This window comes from Oreochromis aureus, linkage group 1 (assembly GCF_013358895.1).
Source record: "Oreochromis aureus strain Israel breed Guangdong linkage group 1, ZZ_aureus, whole genome shotgun sequence".
Taxonomy (NCBI): Eukaryota; Metazoa; Chordata; class Actinopteri; order Cichliformes; family Cichlidae; genus Oreochromis; species Oreochromis aureus.
The window spans coordinates 23,874,702-23,893,444 of record NC_052942.1 but is presented as its reverse complement, the minus strand read 5'-3'; the positions used below and the strand labels follow the sequence as shown (position 1 = coordinate 23,893,444).

General features: G+C 38.5%; 1 protein-coding gene across 1 annotated transcript; it reads right to left on the bottom strand.

Annotated features, from left to right (window-relative positions):
* Window positions 1-874: 874 nt before the first annotated feature.
* rab27a (RAB27A, member RAS oncogene family) lies at window positions 875-18,704 on the bottom strand. The gene is made up of 6 exons (XM_031758054.2): window positions 18,296-18,704; window positions 8,150-8,318; window positions 5,579-5,664; window positions 5,393-5,496; window positions 4,727-4,850; window positions 875-3,643 (listed from the first exon to the last, which is right to left on the bottom strand). Exons 2-6 carry the CDS (start codon window positions 8,300-8,302, stop codon window positions 3,448-3,450), a joined length of 663 nt encoding a protein of 220 aa, XP_031613914.1. The 5' UTR covers window positions 8,303-8,318; window positions 18,296-18,704; the 3' UTR covers window positions 875-3,447.
* Window positions 18,705-18,743: the final 39 nt, after the last annotated feature.

Genomic DNA, 18,743 nt, shown 5'->3' with positions numbered 1-18,743 from the left:
TTCTTTTTTGTCAGCAATGATTTTCCCCTTCTAACTCTCCCATTGATGCAATTTTTGTCCATTCTCTTTCTTTTGTTGAATCATGAACTCTGACCTTAACTGAGGCCAGACAAGCCTGCAGTTCTTTAGATGTTGTTCTGGGATCATTTGGGACCTCTAGGATGAGTCGTTGATGAACTCCTGGAGTAATTTTGGTAAGCCGGTCACTTCTCAGAAAGTTCACTGCTGTTCCAAGTTTTGTCAGTTTGTAGCTAATGGCTCTCACTGTGGTTCACTGGAGTCCCAAAGCTTTAAAATGTCTCTGTAACCCTTTCCAGACTGATAGATGTCAACTTTTATTCCCTGTAAATCCTGGAGAGGTTTCTGTGAGAAAATTCCAGCAGATTAGGAGTCTGGTACAAACTACCATGGTATGATCAAAGTCACTTAAATCACCTTTCTTCCTTACTCTAATGCTTAATTTAACTTCAGCAGGTCATGTTGACCATCTCTACGTGCCTAAATGAGTTGCTGCCATGTGACTGACTGACTAAACCCAAAGTCCTGGTGTTAAAACTTTTATTTCAGAATTATTTTTTGTTTCTAAGAAGTCATAACATACTTTTTAAATACATATGGGACTTCAGGAAGCTATAACTGTAGCGGCCTGTAGGAAAACTGAAGCAGTCTCCTGCTACAGAAATGGTGAAAAAAAGTATCCATCTCTCATGTATTCACAACAAGCTAAAGAAACGTGTATTAATTTTTCATTAAATGTCTGAAAGGTTTTGTACAGAATCAGTGAATTTAAATCAGAGTGTCAGTGTTGCATGTTTGAATACTCAGAATCTGAAAAAACAAACAAACAAACAAAAACAAAAAAACAGTCAACAGATACATAAATACAAATGTTTATTTCTGGATATAATTTACACATTTTGCATATGAAAGTATGGCACAACTGACAATATGACACGTTTCAATTTTGCCTTTATGTGATCAAATCTCATTTTCGGTGACAAATAATGTGACTCAACTAAAACATCACTCTCAGCCTTTCATAAATAAAATGTAACTTCAGTGTTTAATGTAAAATATCAGAGGTATAAAAATTGATCTGAAAGATTAAATGGATACCTTGATTGTAAACTAAAGTGCAAGCCCCATTTTATTGCCCTAAATATAATACAGCATCTGAGCGCATCAGTTTTAAACACATTCAGCAACTTACAGTTTGCTTTTAAAAAGTCTGCAACCAAAAAAGAGCTGAGAATTAAGCAACAGCGACAGGTGCTTTTGTTTTTATAGCCACAGGTGCTCACGTCACCTGATAAATAAACAGTATCCACACACAGTGAAAGGACAAGCCAGAGGGGATTACTATAAATTAAGTTCAACATAGCCAGGCTTTTTTGCTGTTAACTAGCTTAACAAAATCTGAAACCGCAGTATCAGGTTTCTTTGTTAACTTTCTGCTTCAGGCTTTGCATACACTCACCTAAAATGATGCTTTTGATGTATGATTTCACTCAAATTCTGCATAGAAATGAGTCTCCAGTGTATCACCAACTTTAGTCAGAGACTAAGTGATAGAGATCTAAATAGCAAAATGGAAGACCAAGTGTAATGCTGCAGGAAATCGTTAATCTCCAATTATCACAATCACATTCAGCAGTAAAATAAATGTTGAGTTAGTATATTTATTTTCCCTTCACTTCAGTCTACATCAATTTTATAACATGGTGAATAAAGCCTAAAAATGTAACTGATCGGTTTTCTAATCTGTGTTCTAGTAGCTGCAATTCCAGCAGTGTGAAACAGACTAGCAGCAGATTTGGATCAAGCAGCCAATGTGAAATTTCTGCATCAACGCCTAAATTTCAGCAACAGTGTAAGGCACAGTTAGCACTGCTGTAACCTTACAGCTGGGCTTTGTGTTAGTGAGGTAAGAATCTGCAGCTATCATGTGTGAAATGTGTTCCTTCAGCACTTGCAGCACACTGTAAATACAAGCAGAAACTCCACATAACCTGGTCCAGAACGGGTTTTGCTTGTTTTACCACAGTAATCTAGTCAAGTTAAAAGACAGCTGCATTAAAAGCTCTCACCTCTGACATTTTCAGTAGTAGCAGTAGAAACAGTTTGAAAATCCTAGGCGACATCCTTCTTGAGTTATCGCAGTTATTCTATAATCTACATTCGGTTTAATCTGCTGATAAACTAAAGTGATGGGAAATTATCGGACTTGAACACACCGAGTAAAGTTTGAATGTTTAAAAGCTTCAGACATTAAACAAGTTGTCAAAAACTTTGTTTTATGCGAGCGCGCTGAGAGTCTGAAGCAGAAAGCCTGATTTTCCCACCACACCACTGGGTTTTTAAGTTTTATCCAGCCAGGCAACGCCAGGGAAGCCTGGATATGCTGAACCTGCTTTGTAATACACCCCTCTGGAGTAATAAGTATTTATTTGTCAAGGTCTTCGGGACTTTATGAATATTACAAATGATGATAAATCTGAAAATCTGGGTGAAATTCAGGAAATTAGTCAAAGCCTCTCTTCAGACAGAAGCGTTAGCATTGGGATAACAATAGGCTTCTGCATTTATTTAATCAGAAGCCATTTTGGTCATTTTTAGTCTCCAAGATATTCCTCAAAAATAATATGAAAGTCCACACACTGATAGTTTAGCTTAAAATATAAAACTGAGTATTATGTTTAGCCAAATATGCACAAAAGTTTGATGTTTTTAAACATTTTCTGCATCCGTCTTTTTCAGCTGCAGGATAGTTAACCTGAATCATCCCGGTTCCTGAGTTATTGCCCTGTTTTAAATCACTTTATTTAATTCATTCTAACTACTGAATGTACTTTCTTTTTAGTAATTATTGGACTTAACTGTACATAATAAAGTTTAGATGATTTAGTGAAACAGTTTTGTAATTTTACAGCAAACAAGCACAGATTTAGGAAGGAAAATAAAGAGTGTTACTTGTCCATCTAGCTAACACCGGATGGTCACTGTGAGCTACATTTCCTCTTGCTGTGGCACCAGTGAGATTACAGCTTAACATTCAGAAGAGCATCAGTAGAACATAACCTAAAGCTCCATAAACAGCTAATTTATCTCTAAAGCAAGTATATTCATAAAACCTGTGGCACTGCAGTTCGCCTTTGAATATATGATCTGGAAATTTAAGCTACTCATCATAAGAAATAAATATCCCAAAATCGCAACCAGCATGAATTAATCATTCAAAAGACTCATTAAATCAATTCAAATTAAATGCCCAAATCCAAAAGGCATTTAACTCAGCACTGACAAACTGGATGGAAATGTGTAACACACTGGTGTGTCGGTTGAATGGCACAAATGATCATCACAGAGCATATGACAATAATAATATACAGACTCCCACCTCTTCATCATTTCCCACCCACACTATGGACACAGATGTTTAAAATAAACCTAACATGCACATCTGCTTCCTTCGGAGCCCTCTGAGAGGTCTGGGGTGAAGGGTCCGTTAGCTCGGACAGTCCCGTCGGGAATCCAGGACTTGTCCACACATCGTTCCATCCTCTTCATGATGAGATCCAGCAGGACTTCCACAGCCTGGCTCACGTTATGCCCGTTTGCAGCACTCGTCTCAAAATACGGGATTCTGCACGGAAACATGTTTCAGTTACAAAACAGGGATCAAAGACTGCGGCTATAGTGTAGCTCAAACCTTTTGTTGATGTAGGAGCTCAATTAAAAAGTTGTGTGACTCTGCTCATAAGAAGCAAAAAAAAATCGGTCATTGAAATGAAACACTGGTCCAGAGTCATACATCGAAATGACTGAACGTCGCCCCACTCACAGAAGGGCACACCGAAACTTATTTTACCCTCCCCACCTGCCCCATTTGTTTTTATGTGCAGAGCTGTGGAACCAAGCATGTTGATTAAGTTTGTGAAATGGAGCTCAGCGTTTTCCTGAAACAGCCTGACGCTGTTATTTTTAAACTAATTAGCAGCAAAAAAAGGTCATTTACTGACTTACTGGAGATGTTTTCATCTTTGCATTACTCATCTGCTGCTGTGTACTTATTAAAACACTAAAATACACAGATAAAATACACGGACTGCTACGGTATTGTTTGATCAGTCGGTTAACTGATATACTTAACCACACTGAGATAAGGGTGTTAGAGATTGTTTATATAAATGAACAGATAAATATGGCACAGACTATATTAAAAGTAAATTAATTAATTTAAAATAAATAAATGAATACAAAAAAAAAAAAAAAATGTTTGCGGGACATCTGCAAAGCTGAGGTTGTGCTCCACTGTATAAATGTCATTTTAGTCCGTTGTTAGGTGGTTGCCAGGCAGACATGATGCTGTTTGTAGATATAAATGAGAAGTTATTGTCAAGGCGAATGGGCCGATTGTCATACAGTGGTTTTCTACTCGAGCACTCAAAGCACATCACATATACATTCACACATTCATGGCAGATGGGCAGAGATGCCATATACTTGAATGCATCGTTTATATTTTTAGTAAAGGTGTGTCTGATGGGTCCCAAGCAGGATATTTTACACGTGTGCACAAATATTTGTTTTTCAAGGAGGACTAATTTAGTTCAACATTGTCCAGCACGAACTTTGGCAAACAAAGCGGCCACTGCCTCCTTGGCAAATGTTTGAGGGAGAGGTTCATGTACAGATGGATCACAGGCGGGCAGGCAGACAGACGTACCCGTACTTCTCGGCGAGTTCACGAGCCTGGTTTTCACTGATCACTCTCTGGTCCGACAGGTCACATTTGTTCCCACACAGAACGATGTCCGGATTTTCACAGTATGCATGGATCTGTAGCTGACCTGAAACAATCAGAGGTTATTTTTTTTTAATTTTTTTTTTTTTTTTTTAATGAATAAAGTTGTGTTTCCATTGAAACATCTTAAGTAGTAACAAACACATTAGTTAGAATGGTTAGAATAATATTTGAAGGGAAAGAGTAATAAGAGGGAGAGATTAAAAGTTTAATTACACTTTGGGTCTAAAACCAAACTCCACGAGTCGGACATAATAAGCCTTTGTGCACAGTCAACAAGAAACAGATTATTTCTCTGCCAAGGCAGAGCCGACGTGGAGGTTTGTTTGTCTGTCTGTCAGCAAGATTACTAAAAAGCCTCCGAGCTGAATTTCATAAATCCTGGTGGAGAGATGAAGCCCAGGCAAGGAAGAAATAAAATCTGGATTACTTTCTTTACAAATCAGTAGAAGGGTGCCTACAGGCGCTCTTGTAAATATCCAGTGAGTGGTGCACTTGTATTAATTACACCAGCAGTGTACTGATTGCTTATTTTTCCATTTTCATGACTAAAAATGTGCTTTCAGCTCAACACATTAGGACACATACTCATCCAGTGTCTGACGTTGAGGAAACTTTGCTCATTTGTGAGGTCAAAGAGGAGGAGGAAACCCATCGCATCTCTGAAGAAAGCAGTCGTCAAACTTCGAAACCTGAAATCATTTAGAGGAAGAAAGAAAACACTTAATGGAGAAACATGAATGTTAGAGATCAAAAAGTTAGAACAGAGTTTACCTCTCCTGTCCTGCAGTGTCCCACAGCTGCATGTGGATCTTCTGTCCTTTGCTTGATGTGCCATCTGGACCAGGTGATTTGTACAGCTTAGAAACAGAAAAAAAAAACCCCAAAAAACATATACTTAATTTAACAGATATTAAACAGCGCCCGCATTAACCATGTAGGAGCCAGAGGGGGGAAAGAAAAAGAAACAAAGAGGATGACAGAAAAGGTCTGAAAACCAAGTTAGTTGTCAGCCAGTTTGAAGAGTTTAGAAGTGTTTGTGTTTGCTAATGAATCTTATGATAATCCTGATATTTATGACTGTGCAGGGAGTTTTGTACTATTCAAAAGTAAAGTTTAAATTAAGTTATGAACAGGTGATCCGTGTAAATTTAATTATCAGATACCAAATCAGAGCTGTCAAACTAAAAGTGGGAGAGAGGAATGAATCACTGAATCATGCCTATGAGTGTTGACAGAGTGGGGATTATGTTAAATGAGAAATGTGAGAGTAATTAGAGTACTGTCAGTTTATGCTTTTTTTGACTGCATTTTTTTTTTTTTTTTTAACAAAAATCGTGACATTTCCATCATAAATCAGTAAAGAAAAGACAGAAACTAAAGGGAATATTATGTTAATGACACTCAAAATTTCCTGGACAAGCAGGAACCACAAACCAGGAGCAGAAGGCTCCCGGCGGCCTATGGCCAACATTGAGATGATGGATAGTTAACACAATTATTTACAGAGTTTTTTCAAAAACTGTAGATTCATCAAACTTCAATAATTTGAAAGTCACAGACGACTGCCCATAAAACAACAAATGTGACCTTGATAATGAGTTTATATTGTGTGAGCTCTCATTGTGTACATGTTTGATTAAATAATGACCCACACTGTAGGAGGAGTAATGACTCATGTGAGCAGACAGATGGACGACGGACGGTTCGCCGTGGCAGGAGCTCATCGGTCCTGCAGCCGGATAAGCTGAAATGTGACTTAACGCTTGAAGTGGGAACTCGTCTCTCTCCTTGATTCCACTACTTGTGTCTCGCTCACCAGAGATACGAGCAGAGGAGTAGGCAAGTAGAGACACGGGGGAGGGAGAAGTTGAGGCAGCAAACATTTAAGAAAATCATCTCCTGATTTTTGAGCCTCATTTTGAAGTTGCATGAATAGTTTGTTATAGTCAAACTACAGCTCAACTTGATACCAGTGTCAGTTTATTTAAATATATATTTTTTTCAATAAAATCGGTCACAAGATATTATTGTTGTTTTAAATCCCACACACAAATGGTGAACTCTGAAAATTCTGAACACCTTAAACAGCTGAAACAACTTATGAATATAAAAAGGACAAGTTGTTCCAAAAGTCCTCCTCCCTCTGTGGTTTCTATATTCCAGCTGTGTCTCACACCTCTGATGTAAACTGAATGTAAACAGACTTTTGCCTGTGCATCCTCCATCACAGCTTCTTCTCAGCCATTCTTAAACACAGTGTACTGAGCAAAACTGCAGCTTGGTGTTAGTGATGGAGAAGTGCAGTTACTCCATGGATTAATTAAAAAACATCTGGGAAAAAAAAAAAACGGATTTCTGTTCATCCCCCCCAAAACAAAAATCCAAATATTCCCCAGTTGTGCACTCATTTAGATTTAAAAGTAAAGTTTTTATGTTTAACGAAAAAATGAGGTACATTCAAATCCTTCAGATCAAGCATTAGAGTCACTTCCACTGAAAAGATCATGACAGATACAACTAACAGGCGCAGGTTTTCTTCTCATAGCTGAAGGTCAGCAGCATTAAAGAGAGAACAGAGTAAATATGAGATGTGCTCAGCTGTTTGCCAATGGTATGAAGTGTTTATTCTTAAGGAGGGTGCTGCCTGCCTCTCAGCAGCATTAGTCATTACTTTCTGTTGCAACATTCACCGGTAGGCTTTTGTAACACAGACTGAATGATCTGGGAATCCGTTTAAGCTCCTGATCAGGCTTCCTGTACAGCGTGAGAGTGGAGTGTTTTTGTTTTTTACCCCCAATAATATGTTCATTAAGATTTCAAAAACACTGACAACATTAAAACAGAAAGTCAGAAACAAAAAAGAAAATGAAAAGGAAGCCATTCGTCTTAATGCTGTACATGGTTATCCATATGCAAACAACTCTTATTTATTTAAAAAACAAACGCAAACACTGAGTCCATTCAAAACGTAACAAACCAAACACTTGATGGTTTACATTTACAATTATTTACAAATTACTTTTTTGTTATATTTAAATCTTTTATGAAGTTCAGAAAGGGCGTTCAAAACTTCAAAATAGTTTTGCTTTGGTTTTCAGTAGATTACAATTTGAAATCATTTGTCTTATCCAGTGACTAACATCTGGTCTTTCAGGGTTTTTGGTATTTTAAACATTGTTTGTCGATTTCTAATTAAGTCCTTGTGGACACAAATCAAGTGGAAACAGCTTTGGGTCTGCTGGACTTTCTTTAAGGTTACTTCCCTCACACCTGATGTCCTCCTAAACTGCTTTGATGCCATAGAAGAAGAGCTGAATGAAAGCCAAAAGAGCACCGACTCACCACTCGTTTTTCTCTGAAGTCTATTCCGACTGTAGTGATGAACTTTGAGTTAAACTTGCTATCTGTGTACTGGTACAGGAAGCTTGTTTTCCCCACGCCAGAGTCACCAAGGGCTAGAAATTTGATGAGGTAATCATATTCCCCATCAGACATAGTGAGGCCTTAATTTCTGAAACACAGGAACAAAACAATTCAGTCAGCCAACAAACTTATAAATAAATATAAATGAAAAAAGTGAAGTCATAGTCGTATCTCTTTTCTTCAGAAATTAAGCAGAGAGTGGAGTGAAAAAGTACAAAACTGGAACTAAACATAACTCTTCTAAAGTTTTAGTACATGTCTTATCCAAAAACCTCAAACACAAACTCTACAATACATGACACTTTTAATATTCAAAAGGTAAACTCATCATGAAAAGAGCAAAAGTACCAATGAATAACTGTGTCTGTGTAAAGGTTATTATTATTCAGTACTTGCTGTAGGTTAAACGCAAACATACACACACACCAGGAAAACAAGATGTGTTCATGTACTATAGAAAACAGTTCACTGCCAAAGTATTAATTATTCCTGTGACTGTTCATATTTGCTTAAACTACAGTTGCAACACAGACATTTATGTCTTCATCAGTAAGAACCAGAAAACTAGAAGCTGAGTGCCAAAGACACACGCTCTATTACGCAAATCCAGTGGTTGCCAAATGTTGTGCCATAAGGCATCAACATTTGGATCAAGGTCACATCTAAAACCTGCAGGATACTGGCCCTTGAGGCCTGGAGTTCCCCACCCCTGTCTTAGATAAATAACAGAGCTCTGGCTCCACTACAGTGTGAAGATAATGTAAGTTACCGTTCTCCAGTCCAAGCAGCAGATTTTAAAGTATTTAATTACAATTGCATTTATTTTCTGATGCTTTCACAGGAAGTCCGTCTTCCCTCAAATAACAATACTGATAAGTGACCTTCACACATGAAGATGACTTATCAGTGACTAAAACTTTTCTTGCAAGAGGTACATGTGAGAACAGATCTACCACAGTGTTCAAACATTAGCTGGTCTTTAACCTGCCAGCTCCCTAACAGAGTCTTTGTGAGAATAGAAGCTAATATTCTGCTGCATTCACCACCAGTTATGCCTACTACCTCCTGCACGCTCTACCCAGACAAATGGCTCACCTAAACAACAGTTTCCAGTAGTTCGAGCAAGCACAAGCAAAAAATATTATCCCAACCTGATTTCTCCGAGATTATCTGAAGTAAAAAACAGAAAAATATACAAAAAAACATCGAATTTTTTTTTTTTTTTTTAACCAGTTGGTAAAACTCATGATTTTAAAAATCTCTTGTGGAACTGTTTACTAGACACACGCGAAACCAAACATCTTGGAAAGCATGACAACTCCAAACAGAAGGGTTCAGACTTTCTGCTAGACTTCAAACCCGGGACCCTCTTGCTGTTTAAAAAAAAAAAAAAATAAAAAAAAAAATGCTAACCACGGATCTACTCCGCTAAACATGACTGTGTAACCACAGACGCCAACCGCAGCATTCAACCTCACCACAACATTACACTCAGAGCATTGTAAAAAGCACATTAAACCTTTAACCACGTCACAGGAGATCAGTCTTAGTCTTTTTTTCCCCTGCAGTGTAATTGTTTGTTAGTCTGTAAAAGGGCAAAATGCAACCAGTCTTCAAAATTTTGTTTTTTGTACAAACATCTTTTTCAACTCCAAAAAGGACCAATAAAATTTCTTTTACTCTTAAGTACCCCTTTAGCTACTACAGCAGGGGTGGGGAACTCCAGGCCTCAAGGGCCGGTGTCCTGCAGGTTTTAGATATCAGCACACCTGAATCAAATGATTAGTTCATTACAACGCCTCTGGTAAACTTCAACACATGTTGAGGAAGTAATTTAGCTATTTAAATCAGCTGTGCTGAATCAAGGACATCTAAAACCTGCAGGACATATTCAGACTTTATCATATAGTCTGACTAAATAGACTCATGTTCTCTTAAACTTAACCAACAGTGAATGTTGGCAAGAGACATGCATTCCTTCTTTTAGAGTTTTAAGTGCCTTCCAGGCATAGATTTGTATGGTGAATGGCACTGTGGGGCTAATCTGTGTGTGACGGAAGAGTGGTTTCATCTTGCTGACACAGTGACAGGAAGCATTTTAAATTCCTCTCCAGCTAAAGACACGCACTCTGACACAGACGATGTTTTATGTTCCTACAGCTTTAATGTAGTTACAAATTCTCTGAGCAAATTATTATATTATTTTCTACATACTTGAATTTGTTTTTACCTTAGGAGTATATTGTCCTTATGCTAACTCAATAAGACACGGACTGTGTTGTAGCCGGTGGATGTAACATTTTCATTTGTAATGGTCGAATAGGTCCAATCAAAACAGTTAAAAGACGGGGGCGATGTATCATATGACCACTACACAGAAAAGCATTCTGACAAGTCTTACATTCTTTCACTCTATTGCTCATTGAAACTTCCATCTAGGACTATAATAAGCAGCTTAAGAGTGTAAGTGCAAAATCAGGATCCACGATAAACACCCTGAGATGGAAATGCCTGCTTTAAGCGTCACGGATGTGGCCATAAACTCTGAGCAAAGAGCACCAAGTCAGACGACAGTGACGTCTACATTCCTGCTCGTGTGTCCGTTCTGACTCAGGCGGGTTAAAACTTCTAAACAAGGTTTTAATAATAACTTTAAAAGCCTTTGGTGTTTCCATTAGGTCTCCTGGAAGAAACTCGGGTTGGATCAACTGCCATCAGCAGCCAAATCTTGAAAGAAACTACTTCTATTTTACATTTCAAATAAAGGGGATATATGATTATTATTATCTTTTATCAATACAAAGGTAAACTTAGTGACACATATTTAATCTTGTTTGTGTGTTTACACACAGACAAAAAGACAATCTCATAAACATGCAATAACCTAAAAGTCTGAAATTAAAATAACTGACATGTAAAGTTATAGTCTGTTAGAGTAGCCCTATTATACCCATTTCCATCTCCATATTTTTGGGACTTTTGCAAAGTTCAAAATAAGCTTATCTTATTCTGGGCCTTGGAGCAGCCCCTCACTTCATCCACTGACTTTAGCGCCTCTCATTTTAAAGCCACCCTCTCTTAAAGCCATACTTTCTTCTGACTGGGTGCTCCTCCTAAAGCAATGATTAGAACAGTAGGTAAAAGGGACTTCTGGGAGATGGCCATATTAGACATAGCCCCTCAAAGAAATCATGCAGATCAGAGCACAGTGTTCAGCATATTATTTTCCCCACTGGGACATCTGCATAGTTTTACTGGTCCACAAAAAAAAGCACAAAAGCTCAGGGTATGCATATAAAGATGAGCGTAACAGCCATCTTGAAACTAATTCTGCTCTTAAAGCAGCTTTTTCATGTTTGTGTTTTACAGATTTAGATTATTCACCACAGAGATCAACAAGATTTATCAGACAGGTTCACACTGAGAACCATGTATTAGCTCAAACAATATGACAGCTTGGATCAACTTCAAATAAAACATAAAGAAAACAGACATAACCTTTTATAGTCTAAATTCAACCCACATGGATGTGATGGTTGAAAATTTGTCTGGAGAAATCCAGGGAAAGAACTCCAACAAGATTACAGGACTACACTAAGCCTACAGAGAAGCATGGAGGTGGGGCTGTTTTTGCCCTGTAGAAAACTTTCAGGCCAGAGCCCTGACCCCCTGCAGTTGGCCTATGAGATGCCAAGAAAAAAAAAAAAAAGAAAAAAAAAAAAAAAAGGTTCATGATTGGTGTAAAGGAACCAAAAGCTTAGCACGTTGAAACATGCAGGAAAGTCTCTGCGCGAGTCCAAGCACAGGCAGTTTTTCATTCTAACATGACTCTACTGTGAGGTTTTATGAATTCCCTGTTAAAATAAGCATTTAAACCATATAACTGATTAAAACACTACAACATCATATCAAAGCAGAAACTAGTGTAATCCTTTAACTTTTTTTTTAGGTCAGAAACAGGTTTGTAAAAAAAAGTCCAGATAGGGCCAACAAAAAAAACACAAATTCTAATCTCATAATTATTAATCGTTATGACCAAGAATAAATAGAGCATCTTGTACAGGATGTGTGGAGTTCACTCTGTGAAAAACTGTTAGAAGTAGTTTAGAAATTCTATAGCGTAAAACTGAAAATGCGGTATTTCCACACCTTGTTTAAAATACTGAGAAATCTCCTCAGAAGCGCTTCTGAAAGCTACCATCAGCGTGCACAGCTCCTCGCTGCACCCACCGATGCAAAGACAAAACAGATACAAACAGGACACCAACTTCTCTGGGCTCAGGCTCATTTAAAATGGACTGAGACAAAGTGGAAGACACTCCCGTAGCCTGACCAATTAAATCCTTTTCCAGGATCAGTGATGTTATGGAAGGCATTAGAGCACACACATTGGATAACTCTCCCACTTGTGAAGGCACCATTAATGCCAAACAATATATTTAGAGTGATTTTGGAACAGTATGTGCACAGATGCAATCTTTTCCAGCAAAACGGCAGCAGGCCACATATTTCAACAGCACGACTCTGTGGTAAGAGCCCAGGTACTAAACTGCCCTGCCAGCAGTCCAGACTGGCCACCCAATGGTGCATTACGTAACAATAAAAATGACAAAGACGGCTACAAACTGTTAAGCAACTGCTGAATTAAGCAACAATGTAAAACTGTTTCACTCAGCTTCCATATACTTGGTGTTGTTAAAGAGGTGATGCAACACAGTGGGAAAAGTGCTGTTTCTGAAATGTCTTAGCACGCAACCAAAATTATGCATAATTTTTCTTCTTTGTAGTATTTTTACTTAGGTATAAAGTATAAATATGAATTATTGCACACTGCTTTTTATTTATCTTTTAATCAGTGTCCTAAATATTTGGAAATGAGGTTGTAAATTTTGAAGTGTGGCTGAACTGCTCACATGCAGGTAGATCAACAACCACAAAACCATCTAAATAGTTTAATCAACAAGTAAACACTAGAGCCTTTACCCCAAAAGCTGATTCTGTTCATCTGGGCATAGCATTTTCAGTGCGAGAAACGTTTCGTCGCTCATCCAAGTGACTTCTTCAGTCTCAGCTGACTGCAGGTTTCTCCAGCCTTACAAACAGTACATTTGCACAATGACTGAAACTAGCACCACTGACAAACATGGGCGGTGAGGTCAGTTTCTTGATCAATAATATGCGAATTGTCATGACCACTGATTAACAACTACTGATCAAAGACCATTGATCAGTGGCCATGAGTACCATTCACAGAGAGTTGGGGATTGGCTGCAATCACAGTATTATAAGATGGTGAAAGATGTACCCTTAGGCCCCCTCCTTGATTCAGAGATGATCTTTCACTTTTCACGTAAATGGCCTTCTTGACTTCCCGCTCAAACCTGTGTTCCTTCCTGTCCAGGATGCGTACATCCTCATCACTGAAAGAGTGCCCACTGGTCTGTAGGTATAAATAGACTGCGGGGTCCTGCCTTGACAAGTTAGCTTTTCTGTGTTGTGCCATCCGCTTAGCCAGAGGTTGTTTGGTTTCCCCGATGTATAAATAAGAGCAATCCTCCAGGCACTTAACAGCGTACACGACATTACTCCGTTTGTGCCAGGGGACCGGATCCTTGGGGTGGAGCAATTTTTGGTGCCGCTTATTTCGGGGTTTGAAAGCCACAGAGATGTGGTGTTTAGAGAAAATGTGTCTTAGCTGTTCTGATACTCCTGACACATGAGGGATCACTAAGGGTTTTCGCTTAGACAGCAGTTGTCCTTCTCTACAAGAGAGCCTTAACAGCCTTTAAAGTAGAATTTATTGCAGGATTTCTTTTTTGTTTCATCCTCACCAACAAGTTGGAAAAGTAATTATATAATTTAACCTAATTATAACATTTGTTGAAATGTTCACTAATAAAAATCATGTTTATCTAAAGGAGTTTAAAGTCCTTGTATTGTATTGTGTCTCACTGGAAAAGAAACTGAAAAATGTGCTTCTCCTGTTATGACAAGTCAAAAAGTGCTCTGTAATGGAGAAAAAAAAACTTTCAGTTTTAAATCAATGGTTTTAATAGAACCACTGGATTAACCTTGTAGGACTTGCAGCCAGTTTTACAAATAGACCAGTTACTGTTTTTAGTGCTCTGAAAATAGGCCAATATACTTCATCTACGAAAATACACTAAAGCAGTCATTTATTATTAGCATTAGTATTCTTTTTTAATTAAGGTTTTTCCTGTTACCATATAGCAAGCTGGCGACTATGTACCTAAAGATAACAGGACCACATGTTACTAAAGCGAAAAAGAAGAAAAAAAAAAAAAACTACCCTGTTCATGTTTTTTTTTTTTTTTTTTAATTGACGGAAAAAGCTTGAGCCAATATATGAAATGTGCTTCAGCAAAAACAGGTCACAGAAGTGACACAGTCGAGCAAAACCACAGTGAAGATTGTGTCAGCACATTTCTGCAGATTATTATCAGCTAATCAGAGACGTTCTTATTGCGTCTCATTTAAGTACAAAAAAATGGCACATCATCATACATCAAGAAAATGCATTACATGGTATGTGTGGTACTGTTCTAAAATGTAAAACTGGAGGTAAATTGCACAGTCATACAGCACTTCACAAGCCTAGTATAGCTGTGAAAAGGAAGCAAGCTCTGATAGCACAGTATGATCTCTTGTCTTAGGCAAGAAAACATCATGAGCTGTGAGCATCAAAAAGAAGAAGGAAGAAGCAGCAGCAGTCCCGTCTTTGTTACTGCCTTACAAAATGCAAATCTTTCATAATCAATAACACCAAGTGTCCTCCTCCTTCACTGGATGTACACCACTCTAAAAGAAACATATGGCATGCTGGTTTCATGTAGGAGATCTGCACTCTTTCCTCGCAGTGTAAGAATCCAAGTGCTGCCGAGACTCAGAGGTCTACCAATAACCATTTTAATAACTTGTGTGTCTTTGGACGGTGGGAGGAAGCCATACTGTCTGGGGAAAACCAACACAGGTACGGGGTGAACGTGTAACCTCCCTACAGAAAGGCCTCAGACAGCCAGTAGAACCATGAGCCTTCTCTGGTGTGAGGTGACAGTGCTAACCACTGCGCAACCTAAAATAAGAGTAAAGACGCATGATGCAGACACCACATACAAGTAGTAATTCATGTTATACTTGTATAATGGCTCCACCCTCCAACCCTCCCATTTATCCCCGGGACTGGGATTGGCACTAGGAGCTTGTGACTCCTGAGGCTGGAATTGTGCCTCAAACCAGGGAACTTGTAACTGAACTTGTCACATGTAACACAAGTGTGTTAACCACTACACTATGGAGCCGGTATGAAATGCCTCCATAGATGGGAACTAAGCCTGTTGCTTGATTTAAGTACATTTATGGGTCTTATTATTAGGGCAAAAGGTGACATGCAGGTTAGGATAATGGGTGGTCCTAAAATTGCCCCTTTATATAGCAGTCTGGCGACCCATGCAGGGTTGTCTGGATGGATGATGTCATTACTAACAAAACTTCATTTAGGCATGAAGGAAGATTACTATGACATTTTTTTGTTGATGGTGTGCTTAACATTCAAAATTCAGAAGCTTAGAAAGGAGATTTAGAAAAAAAGCATATTTAATCATCGGAATACTTTTTGGTCAATGGTTGTCTAATTGTTACAGTTCTAGTAAACTTTAAACTGCACAGCAAACCAATGTTGAGACCCCATCCTATAACCTAAATTAAGTGTTAGGCTATATTTATTTTTGAATATTTTGTAGTTACACGGTGCAGTGAACTAAAAAAAAAAATAGATGTATTTAACTAATTTACCACAATGGAAGCTGAATAAAACCATCACGGTTTTGCTTTAACACAACTGCATCTGAACATCTTTACCTGTGGTACACCTGCATTCCTACTCTAACCTGATAGTCAACCTCTCTATCAGCTAGGGTGAGCTGTCACCAGCTTCAAAATTACTCTCGTTTGTACATGTGTTATATTGTCTGAATCGACAACACAGTCTAATAGCAAAATGTGAAACAGTCCCAAAAAAAGCAGTTTGTCCGTTTGTCCTCGTGAAGGTGAGATGTCACTTTTTCATCAGTCAGCTGGACTTTGAAACTAATATGTGTTTTTGGACTTTATTGCTATCTTTTAATCGGAAGGCACTTTGGCCAATTATATTGTTTTTAAAGCGCTCTATATATGAAGTTGGGTTGGGCTGAATGTCTGCAGCATATCTGCTTCTCAGACAAACCAGGGATGCATCATCAGGGTAACCAATAAAAGAGCTTTGAAAAAAAAAAAAAAAATGTTTAACCCAATTTTGTTATCCCCAAAAAGTATTTTTTCTAAATCTAATCTGGTACTTTTTAATCACAGAAACCAAATCATTCACACCTAGACTTAAGCAAGTCATTTTTCATGATAATTAATAATGTGCCCAAAATAATACAAATGAACTGCAAACATCTGTCACATGGCTGACTTGAACTACAATGTCTGGTTTGAGTGGCAAAATGATTCACCTCCCATCGAACAACTTTGCATGGAAGCTTGTTTCCACCTCTGAAAAAAAATAACCAACTTTTTTTTGCCATCCATGAGTCTAAAGTTCAAATTATTATCTAAATCTTTAATTAGTTTATTCTCAGACGTTTGAGTAGGTAAGTTGAAATATTGATATGCCCAACTCAAAAGATTGATTTATGGATGACAAAAAATTATAGATCTTTTTCAGTGGCATAAACAGGCTTCCATATCGTCAACATAAAAAAAGCTATGCAGAGGTTGTTGTTATTACAGCACTACATGCAAGACTGGACAGAGGAAAATCATATTTTGGGGACACGGGACAAGTGTTACCAGGAACACAAAACAACAGATTAGAGGTTGAGACCATTTCACAAACTGTGATGAGACTTAGCACTGATGGTACGAAAGCTCTTTTATAGGTTTTGAAGATTGTTAAGCAGCAGCTTTAACTAACCTATGTTGTTTCTTTAAAAAAAGGTCGTTAAATGACAACATTGAAAACTTTACTGATAGCTTTCTTATCACATTTTCTGATTTGTTATCATACGTGTCATACCTCTGTCATGTTGTTTGTCTTTAATTTAGTCTTGTTTTTTCACATCTTGTCCAGAGCTGTCTAGAAAGAAATCTTTAAAGAAGCTGTATAATATACCCTAAAAGATCTCAGGGCTGTACCTTGATATGCATGGGAATGGATTTAGAGGCCAATCCTGTCAGGCTGCCACCCATGCAAACAAAAAGCAGCTTTAATCATGCGTCAAAGCTAAAGTGGAAGACCCACCCTGGGCAGCTGTCCAAAACAGAAGGAGGCAGCTCCTTGGGAAAATCCGGATGTGCCAGTACCATAAACTTCAAGCATAATAGGCAAGAAAAAAAAAAAACAAAGATAAGAAAAAGGGTGCTACACAAGTGATGTGTTTGACTGGATATGGATATGGTGGTCCTACATCAACGATCTAGTCATTAAAATACCTTGTGAGGACTTATCAGCAGCAGGCAGTGAGAGGCGCACAAAATCCATTGCCATGCTCCAATCGATTAACCGAAAACAGGCCGATAGAATCTAATAATCATCAGCTGGTCCTCGTGTGTGTCACTTGTGGTCACGTGACTTGTTAGGCAAGAAATAATCACTTATTTAAAAAAAATTAAAAAACCCTTAACATAGATCCTGTGAAGAAGGCAGAACTGCATGGCAGCTTCCTCTGTCAAACAAACTGCTGCCAACAGTTTGGTCTAAGCATGGCAGAGAAGAAGTGTGATAAGAGCTGGAGACAGCCCGAGTTTCACACGTTTCAACAGTCTGCTCCAATTATCGAGCAAGTGTGGAGAAAGCTACGAGCTCTGGCTATTTGAAGAGAGGATAAAGCAGGTGCTAAAACGTTTCCCCACGCCAGCGCTCCTTTACTCTAACCAGCAGCGCGCACACACAAACACGGGCAGTCCCAAAGCAACATATTCGAGCGAGGTAAAAGTTTTCTTGCTAACTGCAGACAGATGCTACAGGCTGGTTTCTTCGACTGACATTTCCTGGAGTATACTCACCCGCCGCGGGGCGTTGCTGCTGGGCGCTTTGTCGTGTGTTTAAAAAAAAAAGTGGCTAAAAAAATGGCCCCTGAAGACTTTAGGGAAAGTTAGGAAATGAAAGTTTTACTTTGTCCGTCACCACTGGCCTTTTAGTCGACATGAGAGCAGCCTCATCAGCAGTGAGCAGCCGTGGTAACTCGGTCGGTGTGGTCGTGCTGAGAAACAGCTCCTCCTCACGGCTAACGTCAGCTAGCTGAAGGAAACGGCAGTTACAACACACAGCCGGACCAGACCGCACTGCTTCAACTGACACACGATATCTCCTCAGGAAACATCACATTTTCTAATAACTACACAAGGCAAACTGCGCCAAGGCAAACTAACTACGCCATGTGCTCGTTTTGAGGCACTTTTTAATTACGCGATATTACGCGCAGGGGCGTTTCCAGGATTTTTTAAAGTAGCG